Genomic DNA, 19,021 nt, shown 5'->3' with positions numbered 1-19,021 from the left:
TTAAAACAACCTTCTTTTCAGCCCCAACCTAATCAGTTATATCCAGATAATATGAACATCATTTTATTTGCATACTTCAGGGAGATGCATAACAGAGAAGAGGAGACTATGGTCCTTCTTAGGGCCATAGTAGCCTTTCTTCCCATAGCAGTTCCAACTTGCAAAGACATTACTCGTCTTAAATATAAAGCATGAAATTCTCAGTAGAATGTATTACAGAAGTCTAAACGTTATGATCATATCTAATATTCTATTTTAAGTATCTCTATTTAGTATGTCAGCTTAAACTCTATTCATAGGATATGTCACTGACATTGCTAATTTTGAGTCTCTCTCTTCCATATAATGAATGCTTTCAATTATTTTTCCACTTGCTTGCATTTTTCCAGTTGGCATCACATCTCGTTTCACACCCTTATTTCTAACTTCTTTTTTGCTATGATACCATGGTAATTCTGAAATTAAAAACAAAGATAGATCATCCTCATTCTCTCTCTCTCCCTCATATCTGAAGCACTTTCTACTTTGGCATGCATATGCATTTAATGAAATACTGTTTTGCTTTTCCTTTTTCTGTACAACCAATAAAGTTGCTATTAAGTAAGACATGATCTAACGGTTCTATAATACACTGACCACTTTCTCAGAATTCACTGCTTTGGACTGAGTTAATTCCATGTAACTGGAGTTTTACAATATGACAACTAATCTCTAATTCTGACATGGAACTAAATAATGCTACCTTTGCTATTATGAATTCTTACCACAAGAACACAAATTATTAGGTATTTGAATATACTTGATTGCTTTTCCATAGGCAATGGGCATACCAAGATAAAAATGAGTTAGTCTGGGAACCAATTACCCACCCTAGCACAGAGTAAACTCTATATCATCTCAAAGACTTACATAATACCCCTATTCAGCAAATTATTTGACCATATGTTTAAAGTGCTTTGCTGATTCTCAAATACATTTAACACTTGGTTCTGTATTTCAGCATATTGACTTATATACCACATCCTCCTACAGCCAGCACCTTACAGAGTGGAAAAGAGTGGTACAACTTACCGAAGAAATCCTTTGAAATTTTCAGGTGTTACTGGTGTAATTTTGTAACATGTTTCAGTGTCCCTGGAATATTACAGTGTGAAACACATGCCATATGTAGATGTAGGTTGTAGAAAAGCCAGAAAAGACCAGAGATTGCAAAGCACTTCACCCTCCAAACAATGCTACAAACACGGTGCTATAGAGGAAGAACTCACAACAGATTTGGAATGTAATACCTATGATTTGGAAACCACTCTTCCTGAATCTTGTGGGTAGACTCAGGACTATTTAAGGACCTTCTATAAGTGTTGTCAAAAAGTTATCAGAAAATGAAACTGTAAGACAGAAGGATCACAGAAACCATGTATAACATATCTAATTAAAGAAACTTGCTATCTTGTATATACTGCTGCTCTGGCGAGACCTAATTGCTTTTGAAGTATGGAAGACAAAGAGGATGGTTACTTAGGTTAGAGAGGGGATAACACTAATGACAGCTTTTTAGTTTTACATGTGCTTATAAAGGCTAAATCAAAAATTTTACTTCCCTAAAAAAAAAAAAAAAAATCCCCCTCCATTGACATGACTCTTCTCTGCGCCTGAGATGTAGTTATAGTTACACTCACATGTTTTTGGCTCAATAGGTTTTTATGACCAAACTCCATTGTAGCTGGTTCTTTCAAGGACTAAGTCACAGTCTTGCATAAAATGGGAATTTTAAACTAATCTTTAATATGGCTGGAATGGGTAATCAAAATTATGCATTTCCAGAGAAATGGATGATCAAGAGACATTTGTACTGGACTGATCCTGTAAGAACCATAACTGTAATTAGTCCTTATGAAACCACTAAGCATATTGCCCATATGGAAATATGGATGTTCATGACATGGCGCCAAATGTACATGCTCTACACAGCATTTAGGGGATGTTTTTGGGGGAAAGGAGAAGAGACAGAAGAGTTACTGTATGGAAAAGTGCGTTTGTCTCCCATATTTATGAATTCCTTAGCATTAATTAAGAGTTTTCTAGATACAGGGAAAGTGTGTTGTCACAGTCAATGGTGGCCATGTAAAGACCATTTCTAAGTGAAGCATAAGCTATCCCATTGAAAATATTATAATTGGAAGGGGAAATTTTATAAGATTAATTTTAATGAGCAGGAGGTTGGAAAAATTTCCTGAGAGGTGGCTTCTGAAGGGTATCTTGCATCTGTGATTGTAATACTAATCCCCAACAGAGCTGTAATTTATAAAATAAATCAATAGCCATGTTCAGGAAGGTGCAATCAGAAATGTTTCTGTGCTGGATTGAAAACATGGAAAGCTAAGACTGAGGAGGAGTCTCATAGACTCTGCTCTGTTGATATAAAATTTAACTATATCAAAACAAAAAATCTCTGATTAAGGCATGTGGTGATACCTCTTAACCAAAGCCTGGCTTTAAAAATACAGTATTGTCCCCCACCCCTTTCTTTTATTGGTCAGTTAAGTAAAGTAGTTATCTTATTCAAGTGCCTGTCTAGATCTTTCCCTCCACGGCAGACAGGCAAAGAACTTAATGTAATGTGACAGATACAAACTGGGGAGACAAAAAAACCAAACCAAACTATGTAAGATAACACAGAACAAAGCAGCCCTCACTTAAATTTTGTTGCATTTAGAATATGAGAACAGTGACTACATTTTGAGAAGCGAATTAAAGAAAAATCAGATAGCTCAAGTGTTCTAGCTCAGAGACACAAGATTTTGGATGTTTGTTCATTTTTCAGAGTTAAGATTGAGCTGTGTCACATTTAAAGGAGGACTTAAATTTAGTTTTATACAGCTCAATCTGGCTGGAAACCTGTTCCCTAGAACAGCTCCATGTTGATAAGTACCTCTGGTTCCCAGTTTCTTTCCTCCTGTTCAGCAATGCTTGGCTGCTTCAAGAGGAGGGTTGTAGCCTACTCATACAATGGCCTACAGCCTGCCAGTGGAGTCAGAAGCTCTGAATACAAGCCTTTCAAGGCTGAGGAGACATCAGGACCTAAAATTTGCACCTCCTGCCACTAGATTCTTCTGCAATGAAGGGTGAAAAAAGAACGGGGGTTGACATCAACAACTGCCTTCCTAATGACACTTCTGATCCATTAGAAGCTGGTTCATGAAAAAGAACATAATTGCTGGATAAAAAATGGATGCTGGCTTCTCCCACTTCCTATTGAACCCTATGTATTCAGAGAATTATATACTTAGTTTGGGAGAGGTGAACAGGATTTTGAAGTCTTTGACCTCAGTCTACTAGTTATGTAGAGAATTTGCACTCTAGCTGTAAGAAGACTGGATATTCTCTCATTCTCCGTTCTTTTGCTGATAACATTTAGGTGTCTAAAATAGAGTTGTGTCCAGGCCCAACTAAGGAGGCTAAGACTTTGCCCAGAAAATCCTATATGTTCACCTATACGATAGGTTCTAGGGCACCTTGACATGTACTGAAGAGGTCTCCAGGGCTTTGAAATGGTATCACTGAACAAGTCACATGATAGTTCACTTCTATAATGGTTTTAGTCAGCATGGAGGATTTCAGTTGAAATATTGGGAAGTATGTGCACCATCTAGCTTTAGCCATCCAACTTTCATGCTTTGAATTATTCTCTGGAAGTAAAGTTTATATCTCTCCAGTGATAGCATCAGAAATTCAGGGTCCTAAACAAATGTGCTGTGAACTGCATCTTTCTAAAGACCTGAAAAAGGATCAGAAACAGTAAGGATAACCACTTAGTAAGTTTGATATTCTCAGGCAATGGGTGAAGCATAGTCTTAGGATGTTTTGAGGAGAAAATACCTGATAAATTTAAATGTTGGTTGTATTTGCTTTGGAGGGAATACCCTTACAATTGAGTTCTTTCCCTTTCTTTGAAATGTATTCTGAAGAGCAGAATTCTGTAAGTCAAGCTGCTCCCAGAATTTAGTTTGGAAGCCTCTGTTTTAAAGGGTTGAGTGCATCACCTAATAATACTAAGGATTATAAAGACACACTGACAAAAGTAGACGACTACTGTAGGCAATGGTAAGACAAAGTATTTGAGTCTTTGATTCTCACATTTCAAACCTTTCGTTTGTTGTCAAAACAGGATTTCTAGGAGATAATTCATGACAAGCAATATTCAAAATTTTGCATGGAAGCCTAGGTACTATATAATGCTGCTGCTATTAGTCACACAGATTATTCTAACACTGGAGCTGAGAACCTACCATAGTCGGAATTGGTGCCTGGTTGCAGTGTGCAATCAGCTTCCAATACTAGCCAAAAAGCAATAGCAGCCAAAACCCCCTAACAGTTCATGCAGCAAATCCAATCCATAGAAACATCCTTATTGCAGTAAGCAATTAAGACATTACAAGCTTCTAGGTGGACATACCTCAGAGTTGCTTATTTTGATTTAACTAGAACATATTCTACATGGATCTAAGCTTGTGTGAGTTTATAGTCTAGCCTGGAAATAGTAGTAGAAGTCTTTGGAGATTCAGCCAAAAAGACTGAGTAAAAAGACCTGAACAAGCAGCAGCCATGAAGCATAAAGTAATATGGAATCTATAAAGAAAACATAGTAGCTTCACTGATATTACTAGTTGTTATGCTACAAACACAGCCTTTAATAAATCATCTTCATATATATAATTTCCAAACAAGAAAGTACATCTACTCTTTTAGTCTGAAGCCAAATCCCAATGCACCTGAAGCTTTCACTAATAATAATACAGCTTTATGCATATTTCAGAATTTGGTCCCTGAAAATATCTCAGGAAAGAACTAAGAGAATCAGTGATTAAATGGAATGGAACATCCAACTACTGAGCTTTTCTGTTTGCATATCTTGCAGAGCTTTCTGAAAGACCATCTTAAACTAGAATATATGGAATTACTTACTGTGCAAAGTGTCTCAAATGTCTTTTCGGAGACAAAGGATCCATCAAGACCAAAAAGAAAAATAGATGCATAAGAAAGCATCCCTCCAAGGATAATAAGGTTGTTCATGTAGGGACTGGACATCTTTATTAGTCTACGGACAAAAAGTGATAGTGCATTAAAGAGGACAGGATTACTGCTAGGCTATTAGGCAATAAAGAAGAGCTTCTTGTAACCAGGCAAAAAGATAACTCTTCTTGTAGGACTCCATGAAATCTATAGGCATGCACACTATTTGCTGTTTCATAGAGTCTAGCATTGTTTCAGGGTTTTGAATGTTTAGTAAAAAGACCTCCTATTTTACTGATGGAATAATTAGCTAGGGTTAATGTCAATAGCAGACAGTCAAACATAAATAGAAAAATTACACTTTCCAGACAGTATAAAAGAACTTGTCTTAACAGATAGACAATGTTTCAATGTTAATATATTACACAGTTAATTCAATTAAATAGTTCTAAAATAGTGCCTTTCCACAGTTTTAACATTTTTTATACATATATATATATAGATGGCAGAGTCCACAAACTTGGCATTTAAATACAAAAGTAGTGATAGAAGTCACATGAATGCCTTACTTCTGATTTCTGTTTTTGATGTTGAAGAACAAGAAAGCACTGGCCATTATCATTCCTAGGATGGTGAGGGCAGAGAGGATGCTGTAGAGAGGCAGGGAGATCTTGCGTAGCTCCTCTTGTATAATTGTTTTGTCCTTTGGAGGCTCAAGTCCTAGAATTACAAGAAGAAAAAAAGGCTAAAGCTCAGCCAGATGTAGAATTTCTGTAAGATAATTTGCTTTTCCTAAGTACTATACCTTGATTTAGCAGATTTAGCAACTGTGAACCACATCAGTAGCTGATAAAATCATTGACTTTGACAGACATATGTTAGTCACATTGATTGACAAAAAGGTTTGTATTTCTGGACCAGATAAACATCCTCTTTGGAAGAAAAACCACAGCAAAACCCTTATGCCCCACAAAATATATCCTCATTTTAATGTGTAAATGAACACTAAAATGCATACTATGACTGTAAAGTTTACCAGGAGGTTACGTTTTCCTGCAACAAGTGACTGGGCAATGAGTAGAAAACAGAGGGCATAGTTTCTCTGTGTACCAGGGCAAATTAAAACAGCCTGTCTCGATATGTACCACAGCTGGAGACCAGCCTTGGTATGGCATTACTGGAGCAGGAACTGAATGCCCCGGGGGGCTGACATGGCATCCTCGGCTGTGGGCAGGGTGGGGAAAGCCCCAAGAGCAGGGAGGCAGGGCTGTTGGTACCCTCGGGACTCTACAGAATGGAACAACATGGAAAAATGGGTAGCAAAAGTTTTATAGGGATGGACCCATTTTGCAAATCCCTGCAGATGTGGACTTGAATATCTGAACTTAAAAACTTAAAGCCAAGTGCTTGATCGACAGTCAGCTGCCACTAATTAAAGGCTTCTTGGTTTAATGAGAATTACTTTACGACAACTGCAATAAAGGTCTGCATTCCCTACTTCTGATACTCCATTTTACCTGCTTACTAAATTTTTCCTTGGTGCAGGGGATTGGCAAAAGGCCTTTTGCATCACTGCCTTCCTTCAGAAAAGGATTTGTGTGCCCTATGGTGACCGAGCCTGTCCTTTCACGACAGTTCTCCATGGGGCTGCAAGAATGACCACAGAGGGTGGAGCAGTCCTGTTTCCCAAAACAGCAGCACAGGAAGGGCTTTGTGGAGCTGCTGATCACAGAGCTGTAAATAACTGACCAGCAGCTGCCATAGCTAAATTTCACGTCCACTCTTCTGCTTTGCACCTAGAAGAATATTCAAGGCTTTGTACAAGTAGAGAGAATTTCATCTATATCAGTTAAGACAACTCAGCCAATGGAAACTTGCTATCCTTTGGCCTTTATGCCCAACATTTCTGCAAAAAAAAAATTTCTTTTCAGGTGATCACAATAAAATGACATTCAAGGGACCATTCACTGATTTGATACTGGAGAAAAGTACCTGAGATTATCCCCTTTTCCTCTTCCCACCTCAGAGCGTGCATTTACAGTGCATGATACTTCATAAAATTAGGTAACCACTAATGAGCTAAAAATACAATGAAGAACATGCCTGAATTAAAAGAACTAATATTAAAGAAAAAAACCCACCCTGCTGTATGTAAAATATAGAGTATATTGATGATTTGTATTTATTAAATATAATTAACCAGTGATTCTATAAAATGTATTTTCTTATTAGTGCAATGGCCATTCAATTCTATTGCTTCTAATATTATGATTTATTCTTCTCTTGTGTGCAATTTTATGCAATGCTTTAAACACGGCTGTATTTACTACTCTTCATTTCAAACACTTCAAGTTACTAAGTTCTTTATACTGCCTGGAAGATGCTACAACAGTGTCCTCCACACCATATACCTGACTGCCTGAATGAAACGTTAAGGTATGTAAATGGAGAAGGTTCATTTAGAGTCATATAATGCATCTTAAGACAAACCTAAAACAGGCTACGGGTAGAAGGAACACCAGATGCAGTCAGAACAAGAACTAGGAGTCTGATCTCCAAAAAAGCCTGAGGAGATAATTTTTCCCATCATCTATTGTCCATAAAGACATGAAATTATGAACAAAACCTGTCTCCTGTTACTTGGTTAATCCTGCATATATTCTCTGGAAATTAATGGTGTTGAATCAGTGTTCAACAACATCATCCATTCCTCCTTGCAGCAAAAATAATCTGCTGGTTCCCAGACTTTGGCAGCTGGGATAGATTCCGTATGTGTCATTTCCAAAACCTCATTCTCCAGACAGATGTGAGAAGTGCATGTAGCTGTGCTCTTTTAAGTCCAGCAAAAGATACCAGAAGGGAGGGTGGAAAGCTCCAGCAGATGGACAAGCAGTCATGGATTAGATCACTACAGTCAAACTCTAGTCATGCTCATGCAAGCCCTGGGTGTTGGGACACTGGAGGCAGGTGTAGGAGAGCACAGGATACAGCAGTTTGATCCTCATCCACCACTCCCAGGGGAGATCGAACAGATCTCATGAAGCTGACTTTACCTTCCTTTACTGAATTGCACCATAGCAGAGGTCAAGATTAAATCATAATTATTATCTTTAAAACGAATGTATATGTCTATATTGAACAGGAGAACCCCTTAAAAATTCATTTCAGCTGACATCTGGCTGCAACGATGATATGCTCAGAAAGGCATGGGCATGCCCACACTCCAACCGCTGTGAGGGCAGAGGATGTCCCCATGCTAACTTTGGAGCAACCTGGGGAAAAAAGGAATACAAGAAGATACAGCAACACAGGCTACATGCCTGCTTTGAACCTTGGGAGTGTTGCTGGGCTGAACACCCTCTGTAGCCGTGTTTCACATGGGTCATCTTAAAGCTAGACTTGGTATTTTGAAATCCTATTTTCTAACTGCCTAACAGACACCTCCCAAAGAAAAACAACCACCTCCTCCTTGATTGTGCAAACATAGCACACAAGAGCAGCCTTCAGGTAAGAGAAACTGGGGGATTGGGAAATGGGGATGAAATTAGAACATTATTGGTTGGTGGAGATTAAATAGAAGACGCATCTGCAGCTTGCTGAGATATCAAAGAACATTTGTGTACACACATAAATTTGAATTTGTCCTGGTCATTGGAACGCAAAACAATTATACAATGTCTAAATGTTGTGATTTTCTTTTCAGAATTCTCCTTCTATTTTTTCAGCACAGCTCAGTTCCCTTTTTCTTTATGCAGTGTCACAGCTCTTGGTATTAAAAAACCTAAAACAGTTCTTTAACAGCATGCAGTCTTAAAAACTACATATATCTCTCCATGTCATTCCTGTACCTCTTTCCAGTTTTCTCTCCTACCTTGGAACCTGATGCTGTTGTTGATTATTTCCAGTGTGTCAGCCACAGCATTGTACTCTCCCACCTTCACTTCCTTCCTTTCTGCAGAGGAACAAAGAAGAGTGATTGTTTATGGCAGTTCACATGTTCTCAATTATTTAACTGATTTTGCCTTCTTTTTTGACAGTATGTCAAAAGGAAAAGGAATATGTCTGAAGTGTATGAATTATTAAAGCAGAATTCCAGACAGCTAACATAATTAAAAGAAATATTGCTGATTCTTTAAAGAAACACAGAGTATTTTTAAGAACTCCTTTACATAATCAGGGAATTGTTGTTACTGGGCACAGACAGCTCCATCTTAAAGATCACATACTTACTTACTGGCTCACGCCATGCAGGACATTTTGCTGGGAGAACAGACATGGCTAAATCACACATTCCAATCTCATTTTAACAACTAGGACATCTTGCTTAGTGAAGTATTTCCCAGGGGAGTCATAGTGGCAGGCTCCAGCCAGTACAGAGTAGACTGGCTAGTTAATAGATATGCTGGGTATCTAATCTCTTATTCTGACTGGAAATTAGCAACTCATTAGTACACTGACTGCAAAACATACCACGTTATATAATTAAAGCCAATGTGCACTTGAGCTAAAATTTTACTGTTACTCTCATCTGCTATTTTGGGACTATCATCACATATATGGCCTTCTTGTACCTAATGGAGTAGGGTAACACAGATATAAGAAGTTGTTTGGCTGTTGCCTTGACCTCAATAGCTGGAGCTCTGGCACACATTTGTCCCACCCTTCTGATGACGTCTGGCATTCATTAATTTCCGCTCTGTCTGTTCAGGTTTAGGTATGGTTTAGAAGTGCAGGAGCGTACTAGACTACCACTTTTACACTAAAACTTTTACATTTTGATCAAAGACTTATAAACCACAGGCACATTGGTTAAAGCTTTCTTTGATAAGCTGGCTCAGGACAGCTGGGATAGTCCACAACATCTACTGTGCCAGATAGTCCACAGCATCTACTTGTACCAAATAGGGAGGACATGCACCTTGGTGTTGGTCTAGCCACAACTTTACAGCAACAGGCTAAAACCTGACAGTTCTGATGAACAATGAAGAGAAACAAGTAATTGCTCCACAAACATTTCTGTATGGAGCAGTTACTGGGATTAGATTAGATACGAGATGCACATAATAGGTGGGTAAGCATACACAAAAGAGAGTGTAAATCTGTGGTCTACTGATTAACGTGCTGCAATTGAGAAATTTTTTCTGGGATTGCTTCGTCTGACATAAAATGCCCATTCCTTTTCAAGATTTATGAATTCTTAGATGGCTTCCTTTACAGACGAACACTGAGAACGTGCTTATGATGGTAACTGCAGTGTAGTGCAATATGGATAGGTAGCCTACAACTAGATAGCCTGGGTACCAGGAGCTAGCCCTTGTAGAGCTCAGTAGAGCTATTTGGAGAAACAAACTTCCACGGTGGACTGAGCTGAAGAGCTAGACTCTTTTGGATTTAAGAATCCAAGAGTGTGGAAAAAAACAAAAAAAAAGTGGTTAGTACATAGGAACCTCGTTATCAGTGCCTTGTCCCTTACAAATGGGAAAGGACAGTTCATAGAGCACATGCCAAGGTTTATTGAAGTCAAGAAAAGCCATAAACATATTTAATATCTTAAAGTAGTTGCAATTGTGTGAAGTAGTTCATGAGGGAAATAAACCATATTTTTATTGAGAGGAAGGATATACTATCCATATCACAGCATGATTACAGGGTGCTGAGGTGGAGACACAAATAGTCTTTGTGCTCTTTTGTACTCCCAGCAAGGAGTACAACTACAGCTGTTGGTTTTTCAGTTCCCCAAGCGCAAATAGTGATCAGTGACAAAGTCACCTCCAAATATTAATTAAAGGAAGCAAGGAGGCAGCAGTATGGCCCTCTGCTCTCTTGCACAAGCAGTGCAGCTAAAGACTGCAGGCTCTGCTTTTCTATATGCCATTCCCTTGAGTTCCCTTTGGAAATTCTGAATTATTCAAGCCAGTATACTGTTTGTATAATGTAGCTCATATCTGTCAAAATCTCTGTGTGTTCAGCAACAAAGAGACAGGAGGAAGTGGAACTCCTTCAAATAAATACACCAGCAAAGTTCTTTACACAATATCCAGAATACAGTGCTGGCTTCTTTCTGTAGTGCTTTCATTATTTTTAACTTGATCTTTCCATACTCATGATGGAGAGATTGTACTTTAATGCCCCTGCTCAGGTTAAAATGGGGAAGAAAAATATGAGGGAAAACATATTTGTTTTGTGAGATAATGTTTGTCCATACCATGACAGGAGCAGTGTGATTTTAGAACTTGAATCTGCAGCTGTTCTTTCACACAGGAACATAAAAGTACGAAAACTAACGAACCAAAAGAAAACTGGCCCAGACGTATGTCACTGAAAATTATCCCTAACAGAATCATAAACAACTAATCCTTGTCACAGATTACTGATATAGCCAAGATTAAACCCTTCTGCCAACAAAGAACTCTTCAAGGTGAATTAAAATGTTTTCTTCTACAAGTTTTATTACAGAATTTTATAGCCCACTTTAAGCAACTCCAGACAAACTGACACACTACTATTTAATTCATTGGGCCATATTTAAAAAGGTAATACAACAGATTTTTAATTGCATATCAGGTAGTAGTTACATGTTCTTGTAGAATAAAAGCAAAAATAATCCTGCAACTGACATCAACTGAGTAAAACTAACTTACCGAAATACACAACAGTGTTGTGATTGCCAGTATGACTGATAACCACTTACATTTAGAATTTTCAGACGAGACTATGCTTAGTTTCAGTTCCTTTCACTATATGTCATAATTTCCATTTGCACTGCATTTTTGTAAGTGTACTTATTCACACCTTAAGAAGATAGTTTCTACTGAGAGATCACAGAATCACAGGTTGGAAGGGACCTCAGGGATCATCTAGTCCAACCTTTCTAGGAAGAGCACAGTCTAGACAAGATGGCCCAGCACCCTGTCCAGACGACTCTTGAAGGTGTCCAACGTGGCTGAGTCAACCACTTCCCTGGGGAGATTATTCCAATGGGTGACTGTCCTCACTGTGAAAAACTTCTCTCTCATGTCCAATCGTAATGTCCCCAAAAGCAACTTGTGTCTGTTCCCCCTTGTCCTCTCCAGACGTTTAAGGATGAGAGAAAGCACTTGCAATGCATAAGAGATGGGACAGATGGATTTCCTTATTTTCCTCTATGTAGACGATGCTGGCTAGCTCCTAATGACACTAAGACATTGTCTATATCTAAAGCTTACACTACCTTCAAGTATGTCAGTCCGACTGAAATGGTACAAGCAACCCTGGTGGTGATGCAGTTAAGCCAATATAAACATGTTTATACCGGTATAATTTATGCCTATAGTAGTAAGGGCACTCTTAAATAATAATATATCCTACGAAGTTACAAAAATATGTATATTGATATGTGAACACATTCATTAACTCCTACATATCTAGTTGATTATAACAATGTAAAAAACTATGTCCAGCCCATCAGAACGAGGACAAATGAACAGACCTGCCATAACATTACCGTGGTTCCCAAACTGCATGGCTGTAAATGAAAATTAAGGACCTCAAAGCTCTAAATACCTTACCATAGCCTGACACTACTAATACTTTCTTACGTCTCAGCTCTTTATAAAGCTCGGTTTCCATGCAAGCTACAGAGCCAAACATGTACAAGTGATGAGTACTCACTTTCCAACAAAGTAAAATTTAAAGAAAATTTTATAACATTCCTATGGACTGTTCTCCAGATAAGCTAAGGGTCACTGAGATTTCTCATCTAAAGGACACTTAGGGTATTCTGAACTTAGAAGTAGCAGAAAAAAAGACAACCTACAGCTGAAAGCATACACAGTATCTAGGTCTTAGTTTGTCCTGAAAAAACATCCCCGCATAAGGTGCCGCCTCCATATCTCCTTCTCCTTGAAAAGTTTTTCAAAATTTTTTTAATATAGCTCCTCCTGCTTCACTGCTCAAGAAATTATCACTGTACTCCCTGAAAACCTTCCTCTGACATGAGTTTAACAGTCCCTTCTCCCACTCTTTGTCAGCTGCCCCTCTTGCTTAACCATCATAATTCAGTGGGAGTGATTAGATACTTAGCACATTAGAAAATCTTGCCGCATATTCAGCACTTAGCAGCCTACCTCAGGATCCAATATTATTAAACCTTGCCCTACAACAGAAACATTTAGCTCTTGCACATTGTTCCTCATCCATGCATTGCAGCCCAACAGGAATGCTGAGTGCTTTGGGAAATATTTACTCATCAGATCTCAGAAGAATTTTGGCAAATGCCCAAGTGGCAGCCAGCAGGTGAAACTGAGCATGGAGCATACACACCTGAAATGCTTAAAGATCCTTAGGAAGGACTTAAAATTTGCACTTAAAGTTTGGAAATATTTTAATTTTAAATTTAAATTTCAAGCCAATCTCCTAGATATGAATCAAAAATCATGCCACTGCACAAGTACTCACACTCTCAAAGACACATCTAACCTATCTGAAAGTTCACCATTCACAAGCTATTGGCAACTCATTGACAGGTTCAGGCCAGAGATGGGGTGACAGGTGCATGGACACATTACATTACTGTGTCCTGAGGTTTACTTTTCTCCAGTTTGGTTTCTGGTCACATTCCCTTTTAAAGAGTGAATGTTTTTCTTTAGCACTTTAAACTGTCAGTCACTTAGTAATCATTTGTCATGGACAGGTCTTGGGTCTTCTTTCTCATTCCCTCTATTACTGTGAAGGCTCCTGAAGAGCTATTATGCCACACTAAGCAACAGCAATCCTGCAACCAAGGGTATTCAGAGAACCAGTCCCAGGAAAGAAGATGGGCCAAACACAAGCAATTAAAAACCTAAGCTGGAGACTGCAAATCAATGGTAAAGTCTGAGAACACTTCCCATATTTCAGTTAATCCTGTGCAAATTGCCTGCAAAGTCTCTTCTAACCTGCCTTACCTTTGTCTCACTCGTTTTGAAACCTGTTTCGCAAAATAACGATCTACCACAAAAGCTGGAAATGCTGCTTTAAATGCCTTTACATTACTGAATTAAGCCAAGCATCACGAAAGCTAATTTCCTTCAGAATAAATACAGAAACATTTTATGTTGTGGATCCTGCAGAAACTCTTAGCTAATTAATGTAATCTTAACTTTCATAATTTATCCTTGTCAAACAGGACCAGGAAGCTTTTCAGTTATCCTTACCATATATCAGCAATAACCAATACACGTTGAAAGTTTCCAATTAAAAAAAAAAAAGATCACAAGAGAAGCTTATAAATAATGAATGAGCAAAGCCTTTTTTATGAATTTTTATCCACTTGTAGGCAACCATTTCTTTGTTTAAAGACAGCAATACTGAGATTAAGAATTGCAGTTCAAATAAGGAAGAAAATGTCATGTCAGATAGAAGATTATTCTTCAGCAGAAGCTGCCACAAAAGAAAGAATCAAGGAAGAAAAATATGTTACCCTTGCAAGGATTTGAATTACCACAGCTTTTACACCTGTAATTAGGAGTTAAAAATTGGTTTTGCCAAAAGAAATATTACCCTCATCTTTAACTCCTGCATAATGATTTCCTTCATTTGAAGTTCTTGTCTAGTGTTTTATTTCTGAAATTCTGGATCCCAGTGCACACAACATACAGGAAAGCAGTATATATAGCAAGTGATAATTACTCTTCATAGCCACTTCTCAAGTCCTATATTTCATTCATCCATAAAGCAAGATAGACAGAAATGTTAAACCAGCCAAAGGCCAAACAGTGTATGTCAGTCTTAGAGTCAGGATAAAAGCTAAGAAGTCTTAACCCTGGGCTTATTTCACTTCGTTAGTAATGGTATTTAGCTAACAGGAAATAGCAAGCAAGTAAGCAAACAGCACGTAAAATGTCATTAAGTATCCTGAACTCACAAAAAATCTAGTTGTTTTATAGCCCAAAAAGATTTTTCCATAAAAAATTCAAGCATATGCATTTTTAACCGCTTATAAAAATTAAATTTGCTGATTCTTTTTAACCTTTGTTTTTATCTTCCTGATTTTACATCTGTCTCTTATTTTGCCTGTTAGACTGGGTTCTAGCTCTTCATAAAAATTTAGTAGTATAGTTCATGTGGATTTTTAATCTTAGGTATTTATATATTATGTAGAAAAGAGCTATGAAATAAATATTTCATAATTGAATGAATTACAATCACACACAAACAATGAAATAAAAAATAATTATTTTGAGTTTAAAACACTTACTTCTTAAAATCTGAATTGCTAACACCATCATTATACCTTTCATCCAGGAAACTGAGAAAGTTACAAACAAATATACAATAACGAAGGCAGATTATCCATGAAGTATAATGACTGGTGTGACAAAGCAAGTGTACAGAGCTTACATTAACTCTTCTAAAAAGAAGTTCCCATTTCTTAGGATGTTTAATAGATTCTGTGATAGTTTGAAATGAGATTGTATATGAGATCACACTTCTTTTGTTTTTAATAATTCTAGCATAAGATCTTAACTGACAATCATAGCCAGAGTATAATCCCCGAAACATATGTCAATAAATTGAATTACCTTTAACTCCATTAAGGAAGCTAACAAACCCAAAAATATATTCAAAGAATAGGTACGGTATGATTATATTTTAGGATACACACATGCATAATAACTGCAACATCTCAATCCAGCTGAGGGTTTTCCTATTCTGTTGTTCATCCCCTTTTATGGGTTTATTAACTTTTCATAGAATGAACATTGTCATCATTCTAAGAGTTTATTTGCCAAAGAAAATTATTCTTTGAAGTCACACAGCACTTCAGAGTTTAAACATGCATGTGCTTTTTATTATTAATATTTATCTGAGTGTAACATGGCCTACAAACAAAAATTGATTTTTATTTCACTTATTTGGAATCACTTCTTCCTAGCAGAGTTCGAAATCAGTGTGCTTTTCCTGACTCAGAAATAGCATTGCATGTGTAAAACGACAGGCAGCTACCATAAGAAGGAATTTTTGTTTATTACTAAATTATTGCACAACTTCATTAATTGTCGTATGCCTCTAAGTACCTTTACTCTCATACGTTACTCCATTTGCTACAGTGTGTGTGCTAGAATCAAACTGTGCAGACACAGTCTTGGGCTGGCTTCCCAGGAGACCTCCCAGGAGCTTCTCGGGTTTGAAGGGCTGTCCAGGCAGTGACAGGTTTGGACACGAATGCCTCTGATCTGCAGAGAAGTCCCCCTGGCAGCAGCCCAGGGCCCAGCAGCAGCTCCATCTGTCAGAGCCTCGCCAGGAGAGGGACAACTGAAGCCAGGGCTGTGCAAGAGGTGAAGATGCCGATGAGAAAGACTGTGGCCACATTTTGTTGCCTTTTGAGCTTGATTTCAGAGTGCAGGAACATCAGAGACCGTGAGGCACAATTTAAGATACACCATGATACTGCACTAATTCAGAGATAAGGGACAGCAAACCATAGGACGGCAGCGTATCCATTTTGACAACCTATGAGACTTCCAAATAAACTGTTGTGGTTTAACCCAAGATGACAGAGCTGCAGCGTTTCCAGATCTCTTATCCAAGGGGAATAAATGCAATTATTATCTCTCTGGTGCCCTGGAGATTGAGTAGGCACAGTGTGCACTATCAGGAGAGTCTGGCAGAAGAAACATTTGAATCATTATCAAATTACCAAAGAATGTTTTTTCAGTTAACCCAAAAGTTGCCTATGAATTCAACTCAAATTCCCCAAGTGGTGTTATTTATCTAGAGAAGAAAAGACTGGATATAACACTGCTGTCAGCCTATTCTGACTCACCAGGTTAAGGTTCATTTGTTGACCAAAAATGCAAGACACCCCTGACAGTAGCCTAATCCTGGCTTCCATCATTTCTATCTCTTAGCTCAGTGTTTAAACTTTCCATACAAACCTGGCAGAAGATGCGACTGGCCACCACCAGGGGATGTCCTGACAGAAGATACAGCCCTGGAGACCTGGGCTGCCCTGATTCCAGCCCACCTGCATACTCTAGTTGAATCACACAGAAGATCAGGGTGACCTTTTCCTCCTCCGGTATATTAAGTAGTCTAGCATTTAATTTGATTTTCCCATGAATGCCCAAAAGAAGTGTTTCACTACACTTACCTAAACACATTACATATCTAACTGAAATTTTGAATTCAATCCAATGTTGAGTATTGCCTGTTTTTTGGAGGTGAGAGGACAAATAAAAACCCTCAACAAATCAGTTACTTAGAAAATAGTAGAGCATAGTGTTGATGGCACACTGATGTTTTAGTTGTTGTTAAGTAGCAGCTAAGTGTCCCAACGTAGTGCTTACACTAGTGAAAGACTCTTTCAGCTTCCCAGTGCTCTGCCGGGGGCACAAGAAGCCGGGAGGGGAGAGGGCACAGCCAAGGCAGCTGATCCAAACTGACCAAAGGGATATTCCATACCACATGGCATCACGGATTGTATATAAAGCTGGGGGAAGAAGGAGGAGGAAGGGGGACATTCAGAGTGATGCTGTTTGTCTTCCCAAGTAACGGTTATGTGTGACAGAGCCCTGCTTTCCTGGAGATGGCTGAACACCTGCCTGCCCATGGGAAGCAGTGAATGAATTCCCTGCTTTGCTTTCCTTGCGCTCACAGCTTTTGCTTTTCCTTTTCCTTAGGTTATTATTGTTATTATTACTATTACTATTTTGTTTTACCTATTAAACTGTACTTATCTCAACCCGGGCGTTTTCTCACTTTTATCCTTCTGATTCTCCCTGCCATGCCACTGGGGGGAGTGAGCGAATGGCTGGGTGGGGCTTAGTTGCCGGCTGGGGCTAAACCACGACACCTGAACAGTGTGACCAAGTCTCTGCCACCGCTTTTTCCAGGGCTGCTCAGAGGTACAGAACAAGCTACATGATGCAGTCCTCCGTTTGAGGGTTGGGTGGCCCTTTCTGATATACCTCATAACCAAGCTTAAATGCATAACATAATGGAAATAAAGACTTCCCCCACCACACAAGATGTGTGCTTGGCCAGAGGATGGGAGCAGAGTAGCATGCCAGCTATTCAACAGACATGACGAAGTGACTGAGTGCTTCACAACAAGGTGGTTTTCCTTCCACTTAGCAAGGCATGCCTGCTTTCTCGTAATCTCACACAAAGCAGGGATAAAACAAAAGCTCTGTTATGGCTTATTTGGATGCATACCTATGATTATATGATTAGGGCCTTCCCTTGCCATCTGTCAGGGTTGTGCTTTCCCTCCCTTGGGAAGGGAAGGCCTCAGCACATGCTGAGCAGCCTTGCAGCAGGCTGTGCCTGGTCGGCTCCAGCTGAGAGGTCAGAAAACGAGATGCTCTGGCTTCTTTCTTACACACTACATCCTTAAACTTCTTCAGAGTTAAGAATGCATTATTTAGAGGTTGAGGTTTCATAATTACCATGCCTGAGATGTGAGGAGAGCAGCAGCTGTTGTGCATATTATGAGTGTTAGATCTGAACTACTCACTATGTCCTTGAATATCCATTCTTGCCATTACACCAGGTGGCCTGTGAAAATACTGTAGCACATAAAGAGCTTTGAATATCTTCTTCATCATTCAGGGTCAAACCCAAAGGCAGAATTCCCACTGCCCTCACCATAAGATATAAAATAAGATAGCTGAGGCTGTGCTGGACACATTTATACAAAGCTGCAAACTCTATGCTCTTTCCTGTCTTGTAATTTGTATGGTAACTGCTAGGGTTTTTTTCCTGTACAAAAAAGCCAGTTTTGACTCAGCCTGGCTGGCTTATTCCAGATACTGTATTCAGGAAGGGTAGGGGAAGTATTCCAGGAAAAAATCAGAGCAAGAAAAAGCCCACTTGTGTAATACCCTGCAAGTGATCCCTTGCCGAGGTATAGGGGAGACTATAAAGGCACCCAAGTAGTGATACTCCCCTGATCTAGGTTCCAGTGCTGAGACGAACAAGAAAGCTGTCACTCAAAGAGCCACTGAAAGCCGCAGACACTGTGACTTTCAAGCTCTAGCCCTCCCCT

The 19,021-nt window shown here is 38.8% G+C and overlaps 1 protein-coding gene across 1 annotated transcript in view; it reads right to left on the bottom strand.

Annotated features, from left to right (window-relative positions):
* Positions 1 to 19,021, bottom strand: part of GABBR2 (gamma-aminobutyric acid type B receptor subunit 2) — a 491,071-nt gene that overhangs the window by 166,267 nt on the left and 305,783 nt on the right. Inside the window, exons 9-11 of the mRNA XM_075084470.1 lie at positions 8,885 to 8,965; positions 5,583 to 5,733; positions 4,966 to 5,098 (exon numbers count right to left, since the gene is read on the bottom strand). Coding sequence (XP_074940571.1) covers positions 4,966 to 5,098; positions 5,583 to 5,733; positions 8,885 to 8,965 — 365 coding nt within the window. The remainder of the gene's footprint in view (positions 1 to 4,965; positions 5,099 to 5,582; positions 5,734 to 8,884; positions 8,966 to 19,021) is intronic.

The sequence above is a fragment of the Phalacrocorax aristotelis genome, chromosome 2 (genome assembly GCF_949628215.1).
Source record: "Phalacrocorax aristotelis chromosome 2, bGulAri2.1, whole genome shotgun sequence".
NCBI lineage: Eukaryota > Metazoa > Chordata > Aves > Suliformes > Phalacrocoracidae > Phalacrocorax > Phalacrocorax aristotelis.
The sequence above is the reverse complement of the archived record's forward strand: the minus strand, read 5'-3'. Positions and strand labels throughout refer to the sequence as shown.